The sequence below is a fragment of the Glycine max genome, chromosome 7, assembly GCF_000004515.6.
Source record: "Glycine max cultivar Williams 82 chromosome 7, Glycine_max_v4.0, whole genome shotgun sequence".
Lineage (NCBI taxonomy): Eukaryota > Viridiplantae > Streptophyta > Magnoliopsida > Fabales > Fabaceae > Glycine > Glycine max.
This window is the reverse complement of record NC_038243.2, coordinates 2,121,134-2,138,059: the sequence shown is the minus strand read 5'-3', so window position 1 is coordinate 2,138,059 and position 16,926 is coordinate 2,121,134. Positions and strand designations below refer to the sequence as shown.

The 16,926-nt window shown below is 29.0% G+C and overlaps 2 protein-coding genes across 2 annotated transcripts; one reads left to right on the top strand and one right to left on the bottom strand.

Moving 5' to 3' along the window:
* Positions 1-343: 343 nt before the first annotated feature.
* LOC100777846 (transcription factor bHLH18) lies at positions 344-3,175 on the bottom strand. Its single transcript, XM_003529741.4, has 4 exons — positions 3,046-3,175; positions 2,298-2,906; positions 1,111-1,491; positions 344-986 (listed from the first exon to the last, which is right to left on the bottom strand). Exons 1-4 carry the CDS (start codon positions 3,082-3,084, stop codon positions 903-905), a joined length of 1,113 nt encoding a protein of 370 aa, XP_003529789.1. The 5' UTR covers positions 3,085-3,175; the 3' UTR covers positions 344-902.
* Positions 3,176-14,859: 11,684 nt separating this feature from the next.
* Positions 14,860-15,832, top strand: LOC102660200 (ethylene-responsive transcription factor ERF084). Its single transcript, XM_006583050.4, has one exon. It carries the CDS (start codon positions 14,963-14,965, stop codon positions 15,596-15,598), a length of 636 nt encoding a protein of 211 aa, XP_006583113.1. The 5' UTR covers positions 14,860-14,962; the 3' UTR covers positions 15,599-15,832.
* The last annotated feature ends 1,094 nt before the right edge of the window (positions 15,833-16,926 follow it).

The following is a 16,926-nucleotide window of genomic DNA, read 5'->3' as shown; positions in this document are numbered from 1 at the left end:
CAATCAATTATAAAAATACTCAAAAACTTAATTAAGATTTTGTTTAGTTTGAGAAAATATGTATTTTCTTTTTTTATTTCTTGTTTTTAGAAACAAATACCATAACACTACCATAGTTTGTCTTTATTTCATATTTTTTTAAAAAAATTTATGTATGAAGAAATGTTAAAAAATGAAAAAATTTCACTATACATTTCCTATACAAATATTTAAAAATAGGAAAAAATAAAAAAGTAAACGTTTTATAATTTTAATAAGAACAAAATTATAAAACCAAGCTAATAATTCTTAACTTCACCCATGTAATCGTACATAAAACAAAAGAATGTGAAAACACACACCATTTTTTAAATATTGAGGGCAAACAATATAAGATTAAAAAAGATACTTCATTACAAGAGCAATATTAAATCTCCAAAACTTCCAAAACATTTAACTAGAACCAGTATAAATACTTCCTTTTTCTTATTTTGTCATCACACTATGCAAATTATATTAATTATAATTTACAAAGCATCAGCAGCCAGTACATAGAGAGGAGGATGCCAGGTTGTTCTTTATTCGACAAATAATTTGGGAGGACATTAAGTTTACCAAACATAGGGCAACAAACCTAGCTATCTTGAAAGTTGGAGCTAGATGCTCTAATGCTGAAAAGTGAAAACTGAGCTATCATCTATATATAGAATATATTATATATATGCTAGTGTCATAATTTGAAAATATCATGCATGAAATCGTAATTCATTCCATTCATCAAACACTAGTAGATTCTCCTTCATGAATAACAAGACAGTGACCTAATTCTCAAGCCAAGATCACACCCACACGGAGAGCTAGAACTTGCAGAATTTTCAGATCCTCAAATACCTTTGATAATTAATTGATACTAGTATGGACCATTATTGTACTTCAGATGACTGCAAGAGAGCCAGTCTCAGATTTTTCACTAGATCGTTCATTGTTACTTTGAATTTGTCCCCCATCTGCGGTAATTAAAGTTAAAGGCTTATAGTAAGCAGTTTGCAAAATCGATGCTCTCTAAATTAATATGTCTAACAAATGTGTCGGGGGATAAGAAAATATCCCTTGAAAGAATTAATTGTGTACCTGAGCAATAATGCTGATATCAAGAGTTGAACTTCCAAAAGGCATTACACTGTTGCTGATTGTGGAGAGATCAAGACTATTAAGATGATCCAAAATTTTGATCAAAATGCCACTTTGTATCTTGCAGTGAATCCGGAGGAGTACATCTTTTTTAAACACTCTTGCTTCCACCGTAGGGAGTGCTTCATTGGTTCTACACCATTCATCAGAGTTCATTGCACCAGAGGTGGTGCCTTTATCAGTTGTAATGTGGGGTCTCTGATGAACGAATGACACTGACTCTACCTTTGTCCTCTTACACTGTTCTTCGAGCTCCCTTACACGTTCTTTAAGTCTTTTCACATGAGTGATTGCTTCACTGAGTATAGTGGCCTTGTCAATCTAGAACTCAAAACATTTCATTCTTGATGAGTTACTGATTAAATTGCACAATATAATGTATTCAAAGCCTAAATTTGTCTTATATTCTTTGACTAATGATACTTGCACAACCATTTATTTAAATATATTTTTAACATTTTATATTTCTTTTTATCTATTTCTTCTTATCATGTCATAAAACTTGTAATATTTATACTTTTTTTTTCTTTTTTGTCTTGTTAGTTGTCTTAAAACATTGTGGCTATTTGTTTATTTTTTTCAATGTTCTTTTTTTTTTCTTTCTTCAAGATATAGATATATAGATATCTAGGTAGATCGATTCTTTATTTGCTTTCTAATTAAATGTCCATGGTATTGATGATCTCGCTCATACATAACATCACATAAAGTCAGACAATTGAAGTTCCACGAGGAATATTAATGTCATTAAATGATACAAAAAGAAACAATGCAAAGAAATTACATTTTCTATAAATTCCTTTTAGGTGCTTTTTAAACTACCATTTAATTTGTAACAAAGTGTAGTCTAATTCTGACTCGGTTTTATGCAATGTTGAATGGGATTATCCTTATGACAAATCAAACTAGTGAAAGGTGAATTTACTAAGATGAGTCTAATGGTAGAGAGCTGGGCTGAAATAATATATACAAGATCTTAAGTTATGATCTTATTGTCACTGTACATAAAAAATTTATTAATAGATTATAGAAACCAAATTATTTAAAAGGAAAAATAAAAATCATTGACTGACACCACATTAAAACGTGATCATTCGATTGTAAAATATGTGACAACACTCACTAACCTTCTTTAAGCCAGGTATGGTGGCTGAAAGTGCAATGAATCTCTCAGTCAGTTCCCGTCTTCTTTTTCTCTCTGTCATTATATGGTCTAGTGTCTCCGCAGAGCTTCTACTTCTCTTTGTTGTTTGGTTGGCCGTAGTAGGTTCAACATCATGTTTTTCTGAGACCCCTTTTGAGGGAAGACATACGCCACCACTCCCTACTACCACTTCCTCGTGGTAGGGCTGTTTTCCACCGTAGTTTTGGCGTGTAGCTGCCACTAGGGTGGAGTCGCCGAATGAAAGAATGTATGCGGTTGGGGAAGCGACTGTGGCTGTGGAAGGTTTCTCTGGTGGTGCATGTTGTGATGAGAAGATGAAGTTGGAGCTGTTGCTCTTCATCACTAGGTTGCTATTGCTACTCTTGTTGTTGGCAAGGGCTGTGTAAGTATTATAACCACTATCACCACCGTGGATTGATTTGCTTAGAATTTTGGGAGAGTGAGTATCGCTGTCAGAAGAGAAAACTGGTTGATGCATCATGATCTCTCGAAAGATCCGATCCTCATCACGATCGAGTGATCCAATCTTGTGGTTCTGGCTTTGGTTAAAGAAATCAAAATCTCGTATTTCCTATGGAACAAACAAATAAGAAAATTCAATCTATATACATATATAATTTGCTTTAATATACCTAATCTAAAGAACTGTGGATGAATATATATAAACGTATAATTTGATGGTTGTGAGAATTGTTAGTGTTATTACTTACCATATCCGAAAACCAATATTGTTGGCATGGCTCCCCCATTGGAACGGAGAGAAGAAAGAAACTATAGGGGAATTAATTGGTTGTGGATTTGATATTCTAGGGATAGAGAAGGAAGGTGAATCGTGGATAATAAATGGAAATGAGGATGGCAGAAAACAAAGACTCGTTGAACATGCAACTTTTATTTCCACCGTTAGATTTGCATCGATTTCAGGAATTGTGCTTATCATTTGGAAATCATCACGAGCCATGGACCACTGGGTTGGGACAGTGATGTTACCTACCATCCTTTTTGCAATATACATATGCTAATTGCTCATCTGTCTCACTTCTACCGATTGGGACCGTCTCGTAGCTAGCTAGAATTTAAGCATAAGAAAAATTAATTAACTAGTAGATATGTAATTTTTGCAAATGTTAAATTATTTTTTTTCCTCTAACTTATTCTTTACGTTTGATTTAATCTTCTAATGTTTTTAGATTTTTTTTAATTTTAAAAATTAATTTAATTTAGTTATATCATTTAAATTTAATTGATGGTGTTAAAAAATATGTATTTTATGACTATTTAAAATCACTTAATCATAATTTTAAATTATCAAAAAGTATAATTTTTTAACATAATTAATTTAATTTAATTCAATTTAGACAATAAAATCAAATCAAACTAAAAAAAATAGATCAACAAATTAAATTAAAAAAATAACAGTAAAAAAAATTAGTTTCGCCTTTTTTTTTTTGGCAAACACCTAATTGACCAATTTTGTGAAAACCCGATGGACATGGAGGTTAGTTTATTTTCTATACCAAGAAAAATGTTCAAGTTGAATGAAACCAGAGCTAATAACATAAAAAAATATGTATAAATCTGATTGGTTATTTACTATATTTATCAACTGGGTACTTTCTGTAAACACTGCTGTGAAAATTTGTTATTCTTTAACATATATAAGTCGTACACTCATATAATCTGAGCTAGACTATTTCATACTATATAGCAGTTCTATTTTTATGATGAGTAGACACATTTTTCTTTTACCCCTCCTGTTTTATGAATATATAGTTACGGATCAAATTCTCCAAAATGATTTTGAATTTAATTTTGGTAACAAGAAATACATTTGAAAAAGGAGTTTAAAGGCAAGTAATACACATGCAATTTCTCTACTCTTTTGCTTTATTTTTTCTCTTATTTCAAAATATCTGTTGTATCTTTTACATTTTCTCTCTTTGTATAGGGTTATGATTGTCAATTTGTCAATTATTCTTCCATTTCACTCTCTCTTTTATTTTTCTTTCTATCTCTCTTTGTTTAGGGTTATCATTTATTATATTTATCAAATTTTTTATTTTCTTTATTTTTCTGTTTATTTCTCTCTTCTTCTCCCATATACCTCAAAAGCATAGGATATACATTGATTTTTTTCTTCATTTTATTTCTCTGTTCCGTCTACCTTCTACCATGAATTGTTTATATCAAACACTTTTGGAAGGTAAATATCATTACCCAGTCAAAGTCCATATATAAAATCATTGATCTGTTTTCTCTTCTTTTTTCCTAAAAAAAAAAAAGAACATAAAGTAACTTTTACTTAAAACAGTACAATTAAAGTCTGAACATAAAGTATAAAAGACTACGGGTGAGGGGCCGAATTTCACGGACACCAAACAAAGCAATCAAGGTGCAATCAATTACACCAGCTGCAATGGGAATGCATGATGAACAAATGATAAAGAAACTTCTTTTTTTGTGTGTGTATAAATAAAAAGGAGAGAAATAAAAAAATCATAAAAGAAAAGACAAAAAAATAATAAATGTAAGAAGAAAATTAGATAAAAGATAAAGTAAATATATGCTAGGTATATGTTTGGTAACACAGTGAGGTGAATTTATCGTGATTTTCTGAAGTAATAAGATAGTAGTTGTTGTCGTCATGAATTTATCTTCAAAATGGATTTCTCTTGACAATCCAAATAAAAGTATTTTTTGTATATGTGATTCCTCTGCATAGTACGTAGGAGAAAAGAAGACATTGATGGTCAAAATGAAAAAGGCATTCTTCTTGTTGGTGATCTGTGTTATTGAATGTTTTGTGAAAGGAGAATATTTTCTAAACATCTTATATGATATTTTATACTTAGAAAGAGAAAGAAAAAAAATATAAGTACAATAGGTTTTAAGATGCTATAAGAAGAAAAGGATGAAAAAATAAAAAATATTAAAATAAAAAATGAAACCATCATTTCCTTGAATTCCCTTGGAATGAACACAAACTGTCATTTCAGTGTTGCAACTTTCAAGCTTGAGCCGTGCATGTAAAGGGTCCATGAGATTTGCTGTTTCTTTTCAAACTCGGATATGAACATAACCATAATGTTGGATGATGAAAAGAAAATCTCAAACTTTATGGATTCTTTATATATATATATATATATATATATATATGATAGGAAGTTATTCACTTATTTTAAAAGTAATTTTTTAAAAAATATTTTTTATTTTTACTATTATTTTTTAAAGATTTAACAACCATTAATTTTTTTTAAAAATAAATAATACGAATGAATTCCTCATATATATATATATATATATATATATATATATATATATATATATATATATTCACTGTTTCCAAAGAGCATAACAATTCACACCTGTCCAATGAAAAAGTTATTAAAATTTGTCGCGTTCTTATGCTGGAGGAGGTTTGTCTCGTCCTTTTCACATTCGCATTTGTCTTCTACGGAACATGGTATATATTCAAGCATCGATTCCCGTAAATTCTATATTCTCATGAGTGTGTTTGGAGGAGGAATTTAAAATTTTGAGAAATTTTAAATTTTAAAAATTTTAAATATTTTAATTAAAATTTTTTTATTTTTAAAATTTTATGTTTGGATAAAAGAAGTTAAATTATGAAGGTGAAAAAAAAATGAATAAAAAAAGAAAAGATATAATTGATATGTTAGTTATTAGTGTTCCTCTACGTTCTTAGACTTCATCAATATTTTATAATCTTACATGGTGTTTCTTAAAGGATACGATAAAGGAGAGAATTTCAATTTCTCACCTTTTAAAAGGAAATTAAAATTTCATATTTTTAATTGTTTAAAATTTTATTTTAAAATTCCAAAATTTTAAATTTTTTCAAGAAAAACATTGAAATAATGAACATTACTTTAACTGTAGATTCAATGAGCATTACTTTAAAAAATTATAGTACATATTTCACTAATTTCTATTAACTCTCAGTTTTGTTGAAGTTACACTATCCTTGAGATATGCAGGTATTATTTTTTTCTTTAAAAGTATATCTTCATTTAACGTAATACTGTTAAAGTAAATAACACTTTTCTCTTCTAAATGGTGCGTGTATTATATACTACATATTCCCTTCATACTTTTTTTTGAGAATAATTCCCTTCAATTTTAAAACATATAATAAATTACATTTTTCTCTTTCACTATAATTAAAACCAAAATAATCACTTGTTTCTTTGTTTTCTTGATTTAAAGCTTAGTTAATTAGCGGTGTATGTTATTAAACCACAATATTAATAATCGGTTCAATACTTATAATTTTTTTTATTTTACTTGTATGACCGATATACGAATCATGCTTCCAACATAATGATTTTTCTCCTTTGACCATTCTCCTTTCACACATTCAGTTATTGGTAATATTTAAAAGGATATAATATATGTATAATGAAAATTAAATATTCCTAAAATCTATATTAACTTTTACAAAATGATATTACTAACATACAATTTTAAATTTGAACAATAATTTTATTATAAAATCTATTTAACTTGTTTGAACTTTTAAGCCATATCTTATGAACAATTTCTTTTAAACATGATGATTAAGTAAAGTAAAAATTTATGAGTATATACAGTTTGATCAACCTTTAAAAAAATTGTTAAAAATATTTTTCATCCATTAAATTAATCCGTCCTCAAATATATATTTAAAATTTCAAAATTATCTCATATAATATTTCTGTTTAATATTTTATCTTCCAAATTAGTTCAATGTAATTATATAAATTTCCGCATATAAAATTAAATTATGTTATTAGTTAAACATTTAAAATAAATGAAATAAACACTATTCAAATAAAATTGTGAAAAAATATTAAAGATAAAAAATTATATGATGCATTGTAATAAAAACTTAACATTTTTAAGGAATATCATGATAATTCTTTTTGAACATTCATCACATTTCTATATACTTTTTGTTTTTATCATTTAACTTGATATAAAAAAACATAATTAAAAAAGATCTCACTAAACATAAATATTAGTCACTTGTGGATATATTTTACACCGTTGATATTAAGATATACCAAAATCAAATAAGTTCCTACACTACTCAGTCCGATATTAAGCCCACATGAAACAAGTATGCTGTGATGGCGCACACACGTAAAAGAACTGACATACCAATCCACGCAAGGCTAGGCTTGGGCTTGGGCTTGGGCTTGGGCTTGGGTTACTGTTTGGAGAAAGAAAACAGGTCTATTGGTTTGGGTCTTTTATATTCAAAGCAGCAGCGTTTTTTAAATTATGTGGGGGGTAACAGCACTTTTTTTTTTTTATATGAATTACGTAATTCTTTCATTTAAAAAGTTATACAGATCTTACATTAAAAAAAGGTATATTTATTTACAATGTAAAATATTAATATTTTATAGTGTTATTTTATCACATCATTATTTATATTAAGTTTATTAATTTTTAAATTATGTATATTTATTTACAATAATTATTTTTAAGAAACATCCGGTACAAAGAATTTTTTTAATTTTCTTAGAATCTGAAGTTTAGAATGTTTGTTTTTCATTTTCAGTTTCTTTTTTAAAAATTAATATTTTCAAGAAATAATGTTTTCTGAGAATAAATTTTAGTTGTTTCTCACAACAACAAAAAAATCACGAGAGGTGGAACTAATTTCCCGAGTTAAAAAAGAGGAAACCTAATTTATTGAGTTAAAATTTTTTATTGTAGTCAAAGTTTTATGTTACTTTTATTAAATTATTTATTAAATTATTTAATGTGGTCAATAATTAAAATTTAGAGTAAATTATCATGTTATTTTTTTAGTCTCATAATAAAACTTATATAAATATATCAAAGTATATTTATTACCAACCAAACATAATTTAGTGTTTTTTAAAAATCGTGATTCTTAAAATTCGTGAGTCATTAACATCATGACTTCTGAGCATAAAAAAATATTTCTTCTATCAAAAACACATCTTAAAAATGAGGAAATTGTTAAATAATACAAAGTTACCAACAGTTGCGTATTTTTTATTTTGTTGGAGAATATACTTTATTATCTTCCCCTTCGAATGTTATACATATTCTCATTGATTTATTTAAAATTTGTGTGATTTCGTACAAAGATTTTCATGTAATATAACATTACTCTAAAAATTATATTAATGATTTATAAAAAAATTATGTCAATGATAATTTTTTATTGATGGACAATAAGATCATGTCCAAGGCTAGGCCATTATGCCCACCTCCTCTGCTCCCTTTTTATTTGTTTTTTTTTTCTATGCATATAATACATACAATAGAATAAATGAATTAATGATATCAATTGGTCTAATGGCTTGTGTGGTGAGTGTGAGTTGCATTTGAATTTTCAAGATTCAAACTTAAATGTATAGCAAATCTTGACAGTGTAGTTAATTTTAAAAGCAATCCAATTTAGGTACTATGTATTAAAGTAAGTTTAGTGGCTGCAAATTAATATAATTTTAAAACAAATTGTGTACTCATTCTTCTTCATCTCCTTTTTCTATATTTTTAATCTTTTTTTCCTTTTCTTTTCCATTATATCACTTATATCACATCAATCACTCTCTTCTTTGTTTCTTGTTTTTTTACCACCTTAAATTCAAAAATAGAGTGTACAGTACTCATTATTGTTCAATTAATAAATATCAATAAAAAATATTTTCTATGCCCAAACAGAAAGAATGCCTTTTTCATTCATGTGCTAATAATTTGATTAAGTCGAGGGATTAGATCGATGTAATACTTTAAGTACTTTCAATATATTTTTAAGTTTAAATTATTCATTTGATCCTTATAGTTTTATAATTTTTATTTTTTTAGTCCTTATAGTTTGAAAATGATCTTTTTAGTCCCTATAATTTAAAAATGTTCTTTTTAGTCCCTATAGGTTATATTTTAATTCTCTTTTAGTCCCTAAAAAAAATTTCGTACCTCATTGCCCAGAGGCTCTTCGCCATGCTAAGGTATGGGGAAGGGATGTTGTACGCAGCCTTAGGCTGTTTCCGGATTCGAACCCATGACCAACAAGTCACCAAGGCACAACTTTACCGTTGCACCAGGGCTCGCCCTCCTCTTTTAGTCCCTATAATTTAAAAATTATAAAGACTAAAAAAGTAAGAATCATAAAATTATAGGAACTAAAAAGATCATTTTCAAAATTACAGAGACTAAAAGAGAATTAAAACATAAATTATATGGCCTAAAAAGACAACTTTCAAATTATAAGGAATAAAAAAATAAGAATCATGAAACTATAAGAACTAAATAAGTAATTTAATGTATTTTTAATTAAAGTTAGAGTTTTATTTTAGATCAATCAATATTATTTTTAACATTAACTTTTTACTGTGTCAGTTATTAAGATGAAGTTTAAAATTAAGTTATAAGTTTTCCCATTAAAAAATAGAAAAAATAACTAAGATCCTTTCCTTTGACCACCAATCATCTTTGCCTTTTGAAATACTCAACTCTATCCAATCCCATATCTCTCCCAGTAAGCTTCTCCATACCATTTTCATGAAAAGGACACATGGATGTGGAAGAATATTCAAAAGCAGCACCAGAAATTGACCCAAATTAAAGATGGAACACACAAAAAGGTTGCATTATTTAGGCAAAGAGTCGCAATTCCCATGAAACTTGCAACAAAGAGATGGAAGCTTACACAAATATGTATAGCACTGAAGTACGAAAATGATAAAGATATCATTGAAACACACTTTGTTTGTCTCTTATTCTTGGGATTTTCTAATCCACTTTCTCTCTCTTAATTTCTTTTACAAAATCCGAAGGCAAAGAGGAGGGGGCCTAGCAAGCTACTCTCGTCACTCCATGCAATGCAAGCAAGGCCAAATCTCTTGGTCCGAAGAATGAGCACAATAAAGAACACAAAAAACTTGGCGTGCTTCGCCCTTTAGTTCTCTACTCTCTTGAAAACCCACCTTCTCTTTCCCCAATAACGGTTGCACACACGCCCATGCTTCAGTGTGCTAGCTTATGGTGTATTTACCGACATTCTTTGTATTTCACACAGAGAATGTTTACTACTCAAAGAATAATGTTACGTAAATTAATTAATATAGTAGTATATTATAAAGTTCACATATAAGAAAATAATAGTTGCACATTATATTGTTGATCTTTTATATTTGGTAAGAATGTCATAATGGTATTACTCTTGTAATATACTTTCAAATACATTTTTTAACTCACCCTTTTATTGACTAAAAATTGTTAAGAGAACTATAAAATCTGATGGACTAACTAAATAAGAAATGAAAGACATAAAAAGATTATGATTTTTGTTAGATTTCAACTAATTATAAATTAAGTGTAAAAACTTAAACGAATGTTTTAGAGAATGCATCATTAATATTTAACATAATAAAATTAATGTTCTCCTGCAACTTATTAAATAACCTACTTAGTTACTCTCCAATACTATTAAATATCCTACATGGTACAAAAAATGATGGGTACATAACCTAATTGATTCATAGTTGTACTATATGAGTATGCCACTCGCAAAATGGCAACATTGGAAAATGTATAAAACTATGTGTTTGTGCGTGCGTGAGACCGAGAGAGTTGAGTTATGTTGATTCTTTTGCATAGAATGTTGAGAAAGGCACATTTTTAAGAGATTGACTTTCTGATTCAAGATTCAACTAAGGGCAAGTGAGGATGAGGGAAATTTTTTGCTCTGATAAACTAAGTGCTTGCACTATGTATATTGTAGACTCAAACCCAAGATTATACGGGAGTACGTAAGTATTCATTATTCAAGAAATTATCCTTGAGCAAGCGAAAATTCATTGTTTTGCATGCATTTGTGTTTACCATCTGGAAGCTCGGTTTTCAAGTCTTCGCACGTGAAGTTGACGAGGCCACCTATATATCCCTTTTAGAATCGACCTATACAATTAATAAATGACAAATACTAACCAGTAAGGATACTGACCAAGAAATTTTTTAGCGAAAATGTTTTGATAGGAATGTAAAAAATATATTCTTCTATAATTTTAAAACGTGGTCTCATATGATTTTTAATAATAAAAAATGTTTTAATTTTTTAACCTAAAAACATCTGATAGTAAGACTCTTAATAAATTCTTAATTATATTTAACTTTAATTGATACAACTACTTAAGTCAATTATATTCATTTTAATGTTTCTTCAGTTTCGATTCTGATTATTTTGTATAAAAAATTTAATTAGGTATTCAAATTCTATTTAAATGGTGCAAATCAATTAGAAATATCAATATTTTTTTCACCATGGAATATTTATCAATTTTATCAACGATTAATTTTTATTAAAAAAAATTGATTAATTACATTTAATGAATTTTTTATTTCCACTCATGTAATTTTTATTCATAAAACTCATGTTTTAGATTTGTTTAAGGAAATTAAATATAATATCATTCAAATCAATAATTTATTGACAAGATTATTAGTATATAAATTTCTTTTCCTTTTTATTTTTATTTTTTCAGAATATCCTTCCACATTATAAGTACATTATAAGTACGAGGTTAATCTCTTGAAATAAATTCAGATAACAAAATGAATTTTTTTTCCAGATTTTAACAGTTTTTTTATAGTTTAAATCCACTTTAATTGATTACACCATTTACTATTAACGGGAGAAGGAGAGATAAAAGAGATAAGCAAGTCCTGCTTGTTATGTGAGATCTATCCTATATACGTCTCTTTTTCTTTTATTTACATTGGATGGTGCAACTTTTGTGACCTGAGTCTTGATAGTCTTTCTAAAGATGTAATTCCTTTAAAATCAAATGTAATTTAAAATATTAGATATTTTACTAACTTCATGGATCAAATAACATATGATAATTCTAACTCAAATAACAATTTCAAGTTCATGTTATGAACAAATAATTATGATAAATATTAAAAAAACAATTTGTTATTTATAACAGTCCTATTCAAGTTGAATTACTTCTCATAAAAATACAATACTGTTACAAAAAACAATAAGGTACAGTAGTGACATAAATTTTAATAGTTTTATATTTATTATGCATATGCATTGTATTACAAGTTTGATATGCATACAAAAGTACAGTATTACACAAGTTTGGTTACTAATTCAAAAAATTAATAATTACCATTGTACTTATCTTTCTCACTTTAAAAGACACTTTACTAATATGCAAGGGATCCAAACCCTAGAACTAGAACTCATCGGAGTAATTGATTGTTCTCGCAGTAGATATTCTCTGTCCACTAAGTACAATAAGTAATTGCCAATAAATGTAACACTTTATTACCAACACTAAGAAAATGATAAATAGTAAAGCTCAGAACACAAGTTAAACAATCAGTAATTGATTGTTCCAGGACGGTAAATATTTTCTGTCCACTAAGTATAATAATATTACGCAATAAATTCAGCTAGCACTTTATTACCAACACTAAAAAGAAAAGGTGGCTTGTAAACCTCATAAAACAAGCTTTATGAATATTACTAATCAGGGTAAAGTTATACATGCGTAGTAAGTACTCACATCTCATCACCTATTAGATATGTCACAAAATTACAACGTACATATACATATGTAAAAAACAAATTAAGCTAAGGCCAACTATAATCTAATGATAAAAAAAAGACCAACTATAATCTAGGAATAACAAAATGGTTACAAAAATTAAAGCTCAGCATGTTTTGTAGATTTCTCTCTTTTTTTTCTTCTTTTTCTTTTCTTTTTCCAGAAAATACATTTTTCACCGATTAATTTAGTAATATAACAATTAAATTACATGCATGATGCATCTCATAATTTTACGGAAGTCTGTTCTATGTTAGAAAGATTTGTAAAGGATTAATTTTAAAATACTAACTTTATATAAAATTTAACAAAGCTTAGCCTGTATAAAATATAATTTAGCCTTTTGTTTATAATGGTATTAATTTTATTGTTAGTTATGAATAATATTATATGTACATTTATGCATGTATCATCCGCTCAGGCCTACAAACGTTGATGTAGATTCCTTACCTATTTATTTGTTAAGCCACTTAAATAAATTGTTTGTGGCTATGGACATCAAAGAAAAAAGGTAATACAAACATGATATAAAAAAAAGTTACTGGGCAAATTTTGCGATCTTAAAAAAATTAGAATCGTATTGTAATTTGTAAGCGTAAGCAGCAAGCTCATCATCAATGGTAATCTGAACCCCAGAATCGAAATCAAATCTGGGTGCATTAATTGCAAGCAATGCATCCTGTTTCTCTCCTATCTATTCCATCAGCTATGCATAATTGCTTCTTGACGTTTGAAAGACACCGGTCCTGACATCATGCATAGATCATAATGCAATGTTATCTTCCATTGCGTCGTGCATGTTGTTTTTGCATATTTTTGTCTAAAGTTATTTTACTATTACAATAGTCATAATCATAATTCTTTTAATTATTTTTACATAAATAATAGCGTGCGTTGTCCTAGCTAGGAAAGACTATTGAAAACCGTACCCGATCGAAAAAGAATAATTATAAGAAACTTTCGAAACTTTGAAGATGAGGCCAGGTATAAATCATGGAAAGTTTGAACTTACTATAGCAGATTATATCACCCCCACAGTATCTATCGTACTGGTTCCTCAGGTGGTTTTCCCCTCTGGTTATTTTGGTGTATCTGCCCGATGCATGCCTGATCAAAAAGAGAGGGATTTGTACAGTCAATCATGTTTTGCAATGGCAGTCAAACAATCTTTTCCTTGACAACACCGTGACGCTCTATACATACATAAAATTCATTCTTAATTAATTATCCTTTACTTTCTTCCAATGTTAAGCCCTTTCTCATGTAAAACTTACTAATACAAGGAGACACTACGCTACTATAGACATCCCATATATCAAAGTTTCAGAAGATCAGAGATGTTTGTGTTAAATATATCAATATAAAAAAATATAATTAAGTAATTTTGAATTGTAAGATTGAGAATGTGTTTTGATTTTTCGTTTGAGATAGAATATAACGTAATTACATCAGTTATCATGTTTTTTTCATCAGAATACATATGGGACCTTTTATTTGTTATCTAATTAATTATTTTTTCACGGACTAACCTCTTTTGAAGGAAAATAAGATCTCTTATTATAACACCACATACTAATCAGGAATCAAATCTCGAATCTTGATTAAGAAATATGAGTGTTAAACCACTTATCATGTTTTTTTATATATTTATATTTCTTAAAAACTTATAAAATATATTGCACAAAATTAAAAGAAAAAATGCTGTATAAAAACAATGTATTGAAATTTAAAGAGGGAGGAGGGGGCCTGGGGTACATTAGGTGTGTTGTTTAATTAAGAGGTTGTGAAAGTGAAAGGTGTATCCCTAGAGACTAAAGCAAGCCTAGGAAAGACAAACATGTGGATACGAGGGATTACAGTCTCATCAAATTTGACAGCAATATCTACACATACATACATCTACACTTGTCTAATAAAATAAAATAAAAATATCAGTTTCTTAAAGTCTGAAACCGGTATAAATAGCTGGTTGCACTTTGTAGGGGCCACGCCATCATCGATCTAATAAGTCCAAGTTAAGACGATGAACGGCGAACTCTTCTTACACGCGCCCACCACCACCACCACTAACTTTTTGCTTCCAAAAAAATCCCAAACGGCGTCGTCGGAGACACTGGACCCATCACAGAAGCTACGACGCTACGAAACGGCGCTGGAAGGAATCGCCGCGGTCGTGGGAGAACACGTCCTCTTCGGAACCACGTTGTCGCATGTTTCTGAGACTCCGAAGAAGACAAATGGCGTGTCGTCATCGTTGAGCAAGAGCTACAGAGGAGTAAGGAAGCGACCGTGGGGGAGGTGGTCGGCGGAGATACGCGACCGCATCGGGCGGTGCCGCCACTGGCTGGGGACTTTCGACACGGCGGAGGAGGCGGCGCGTGCGTACGACGCGGCGGCGAGGCGCATGAGAGGCGCGAAGGCGAGGACCAACTTCAAGATACCCTCGGTGTTGCCACTTTCTCCGGAAGGGGTTCATGGTAGTGCCGTGAAGCCGAAAACCGCGCGAAGCAACGCTAGGAAGTGTTCTTCCGTGGAACAATTGTTCAGTGGGGTGCCTCAACTTCGAAAAGATGATGGTATCGGCGAGAATGGGAATGTGGAGGTCGATTTGAAGCTGGGTGTGAACTTTGGTGTTACGAGCTCTAGAATGGTGCTTTAGGTTAAAATAGTGAAAGTAGTATATTGTAGTGTACAAATGTTATGTCTCATTTTGCTATTATGCTAGTGCCCCTTCCTTTGGTTTCTTTTAGTTTGTGGGGTTTAGTGATTAATTTGGGTGTGCAATCAATGTTCTCACTAAACCTGGAAAATTATATATGTACTTGAATGAGTCAAGAGCTTTGTTTTTTGAGGTATATGAATGAATGTTGCATACAATCAGTTTACTTTATTATACACACCGCATTTGAGTCTTATTATGGACACTAATTATCGTCTTGAATGAGGGGTCTAACTTTTTAACATGGGTTCAATGAGCTATATGCTGAAAAGAAAGTCACTAAGTCAATGATGTAAATGTAACTAAGATTGTTACCAGCATTTGCAGTAGTATTCATGGTTTATATCGCCCACATCTTACTTGCTTGAAAGTATAAGCGGTGTGTGTGATGAGTGTGTCATTTTTGTTTGCATATCATAATTTATTTTTAGTTTTTTAAGATGTGAAATGATCGAGATGTATAAAGATGTAGCACTGGTGTTTTGTCGCATAAAGAAGTGTACAACTGAGAGTTCAGAGTTTTATTCCTGCTGGACTTACACTTGCAGTTGGAGAGAAACTTCCTGAGGTCAGATCGAAGGAGAGATTAAAAAAATACTCTAAACACAACACAGTACAGCTAGTTCTTTTCGGAAAAATATAAGAAGTTGAATGGTATTTTTAAATTTAGGGGAAAGAAAATAAATGGAAAGGCCAAAAGGGAGATTATTTGTTAATTTTTTTCACATAACAGAAAATTAAATAAATTAAAAATGTTTTTTTAAAACAAACATCAAATTTTTCTTTGGTTTTTTTAGGTAGAAAAGTAGTTAAAAGATATAAATCAATGAAATGACAATTTTTTCTATTGAAAAAAAGAAGTATCTAAAAATTAAATTCAAAATTATATATATACATATATATCTTCTTTAAAATGAGAAAGAAAAAAAAAGAGTTAAAAAGGTCTTTAATTAAGTTGTGAAATACTTAAATATGAAAAAAGAGTTAAAAAGGTCTCTAATTTTACTTTGTTAACCTTTTTTTCATAAATTTGTTTTAATTTAAATATAATCAACTTTTAATATGAAGTCTTTCAATTTTTTTAATATATTTTTATTGATAGATTATTTAAACTTTAAATAAAAAACATTTAAAGTAAACTATATTAACTTAATATTATCACCAAAAATATACTAATAAAATCAACATAATATTATTTATTATATATTTAAATATATTTTTTAACTTTTTTATTTTAAAAAAATAAAATCGTAAACATTATTAAATTA

What these genes read in the sequence shown, in the direction of transcription:
- LOC100777846 (XM_003529741.4), bottom strand. Translation starts at nt 3,084, where the DNA reads ATGGGGGAGCCATGCCAACAATATTGGTTTTCGGATATG. An exon ending in CCATACCTGGCTTAAAGAAG is followed by an intron (nt 1,492 to 2,297) that starts GTTAGTGAGTGT and finishes TTTGAGTTCTAG; the next exon opens with ATTGACAAGGCCACTATACT. An exon ending in ATATCAGCATTATTGCTCAG is followed by an intron (nt 987 to 1,110) that starts GTACACAATTAA and finishes TAATTACCGCAG; the next exon opens with ATGGGGGACAAATTCAAAGT.
- LOC102660200 (XM_006583050.4), top strand. Translation starts at nt 14,963, where the DNA reads ATGAACGGCGAACTCTTCTTACACGCGCCCACCACCACCACCACTAAC.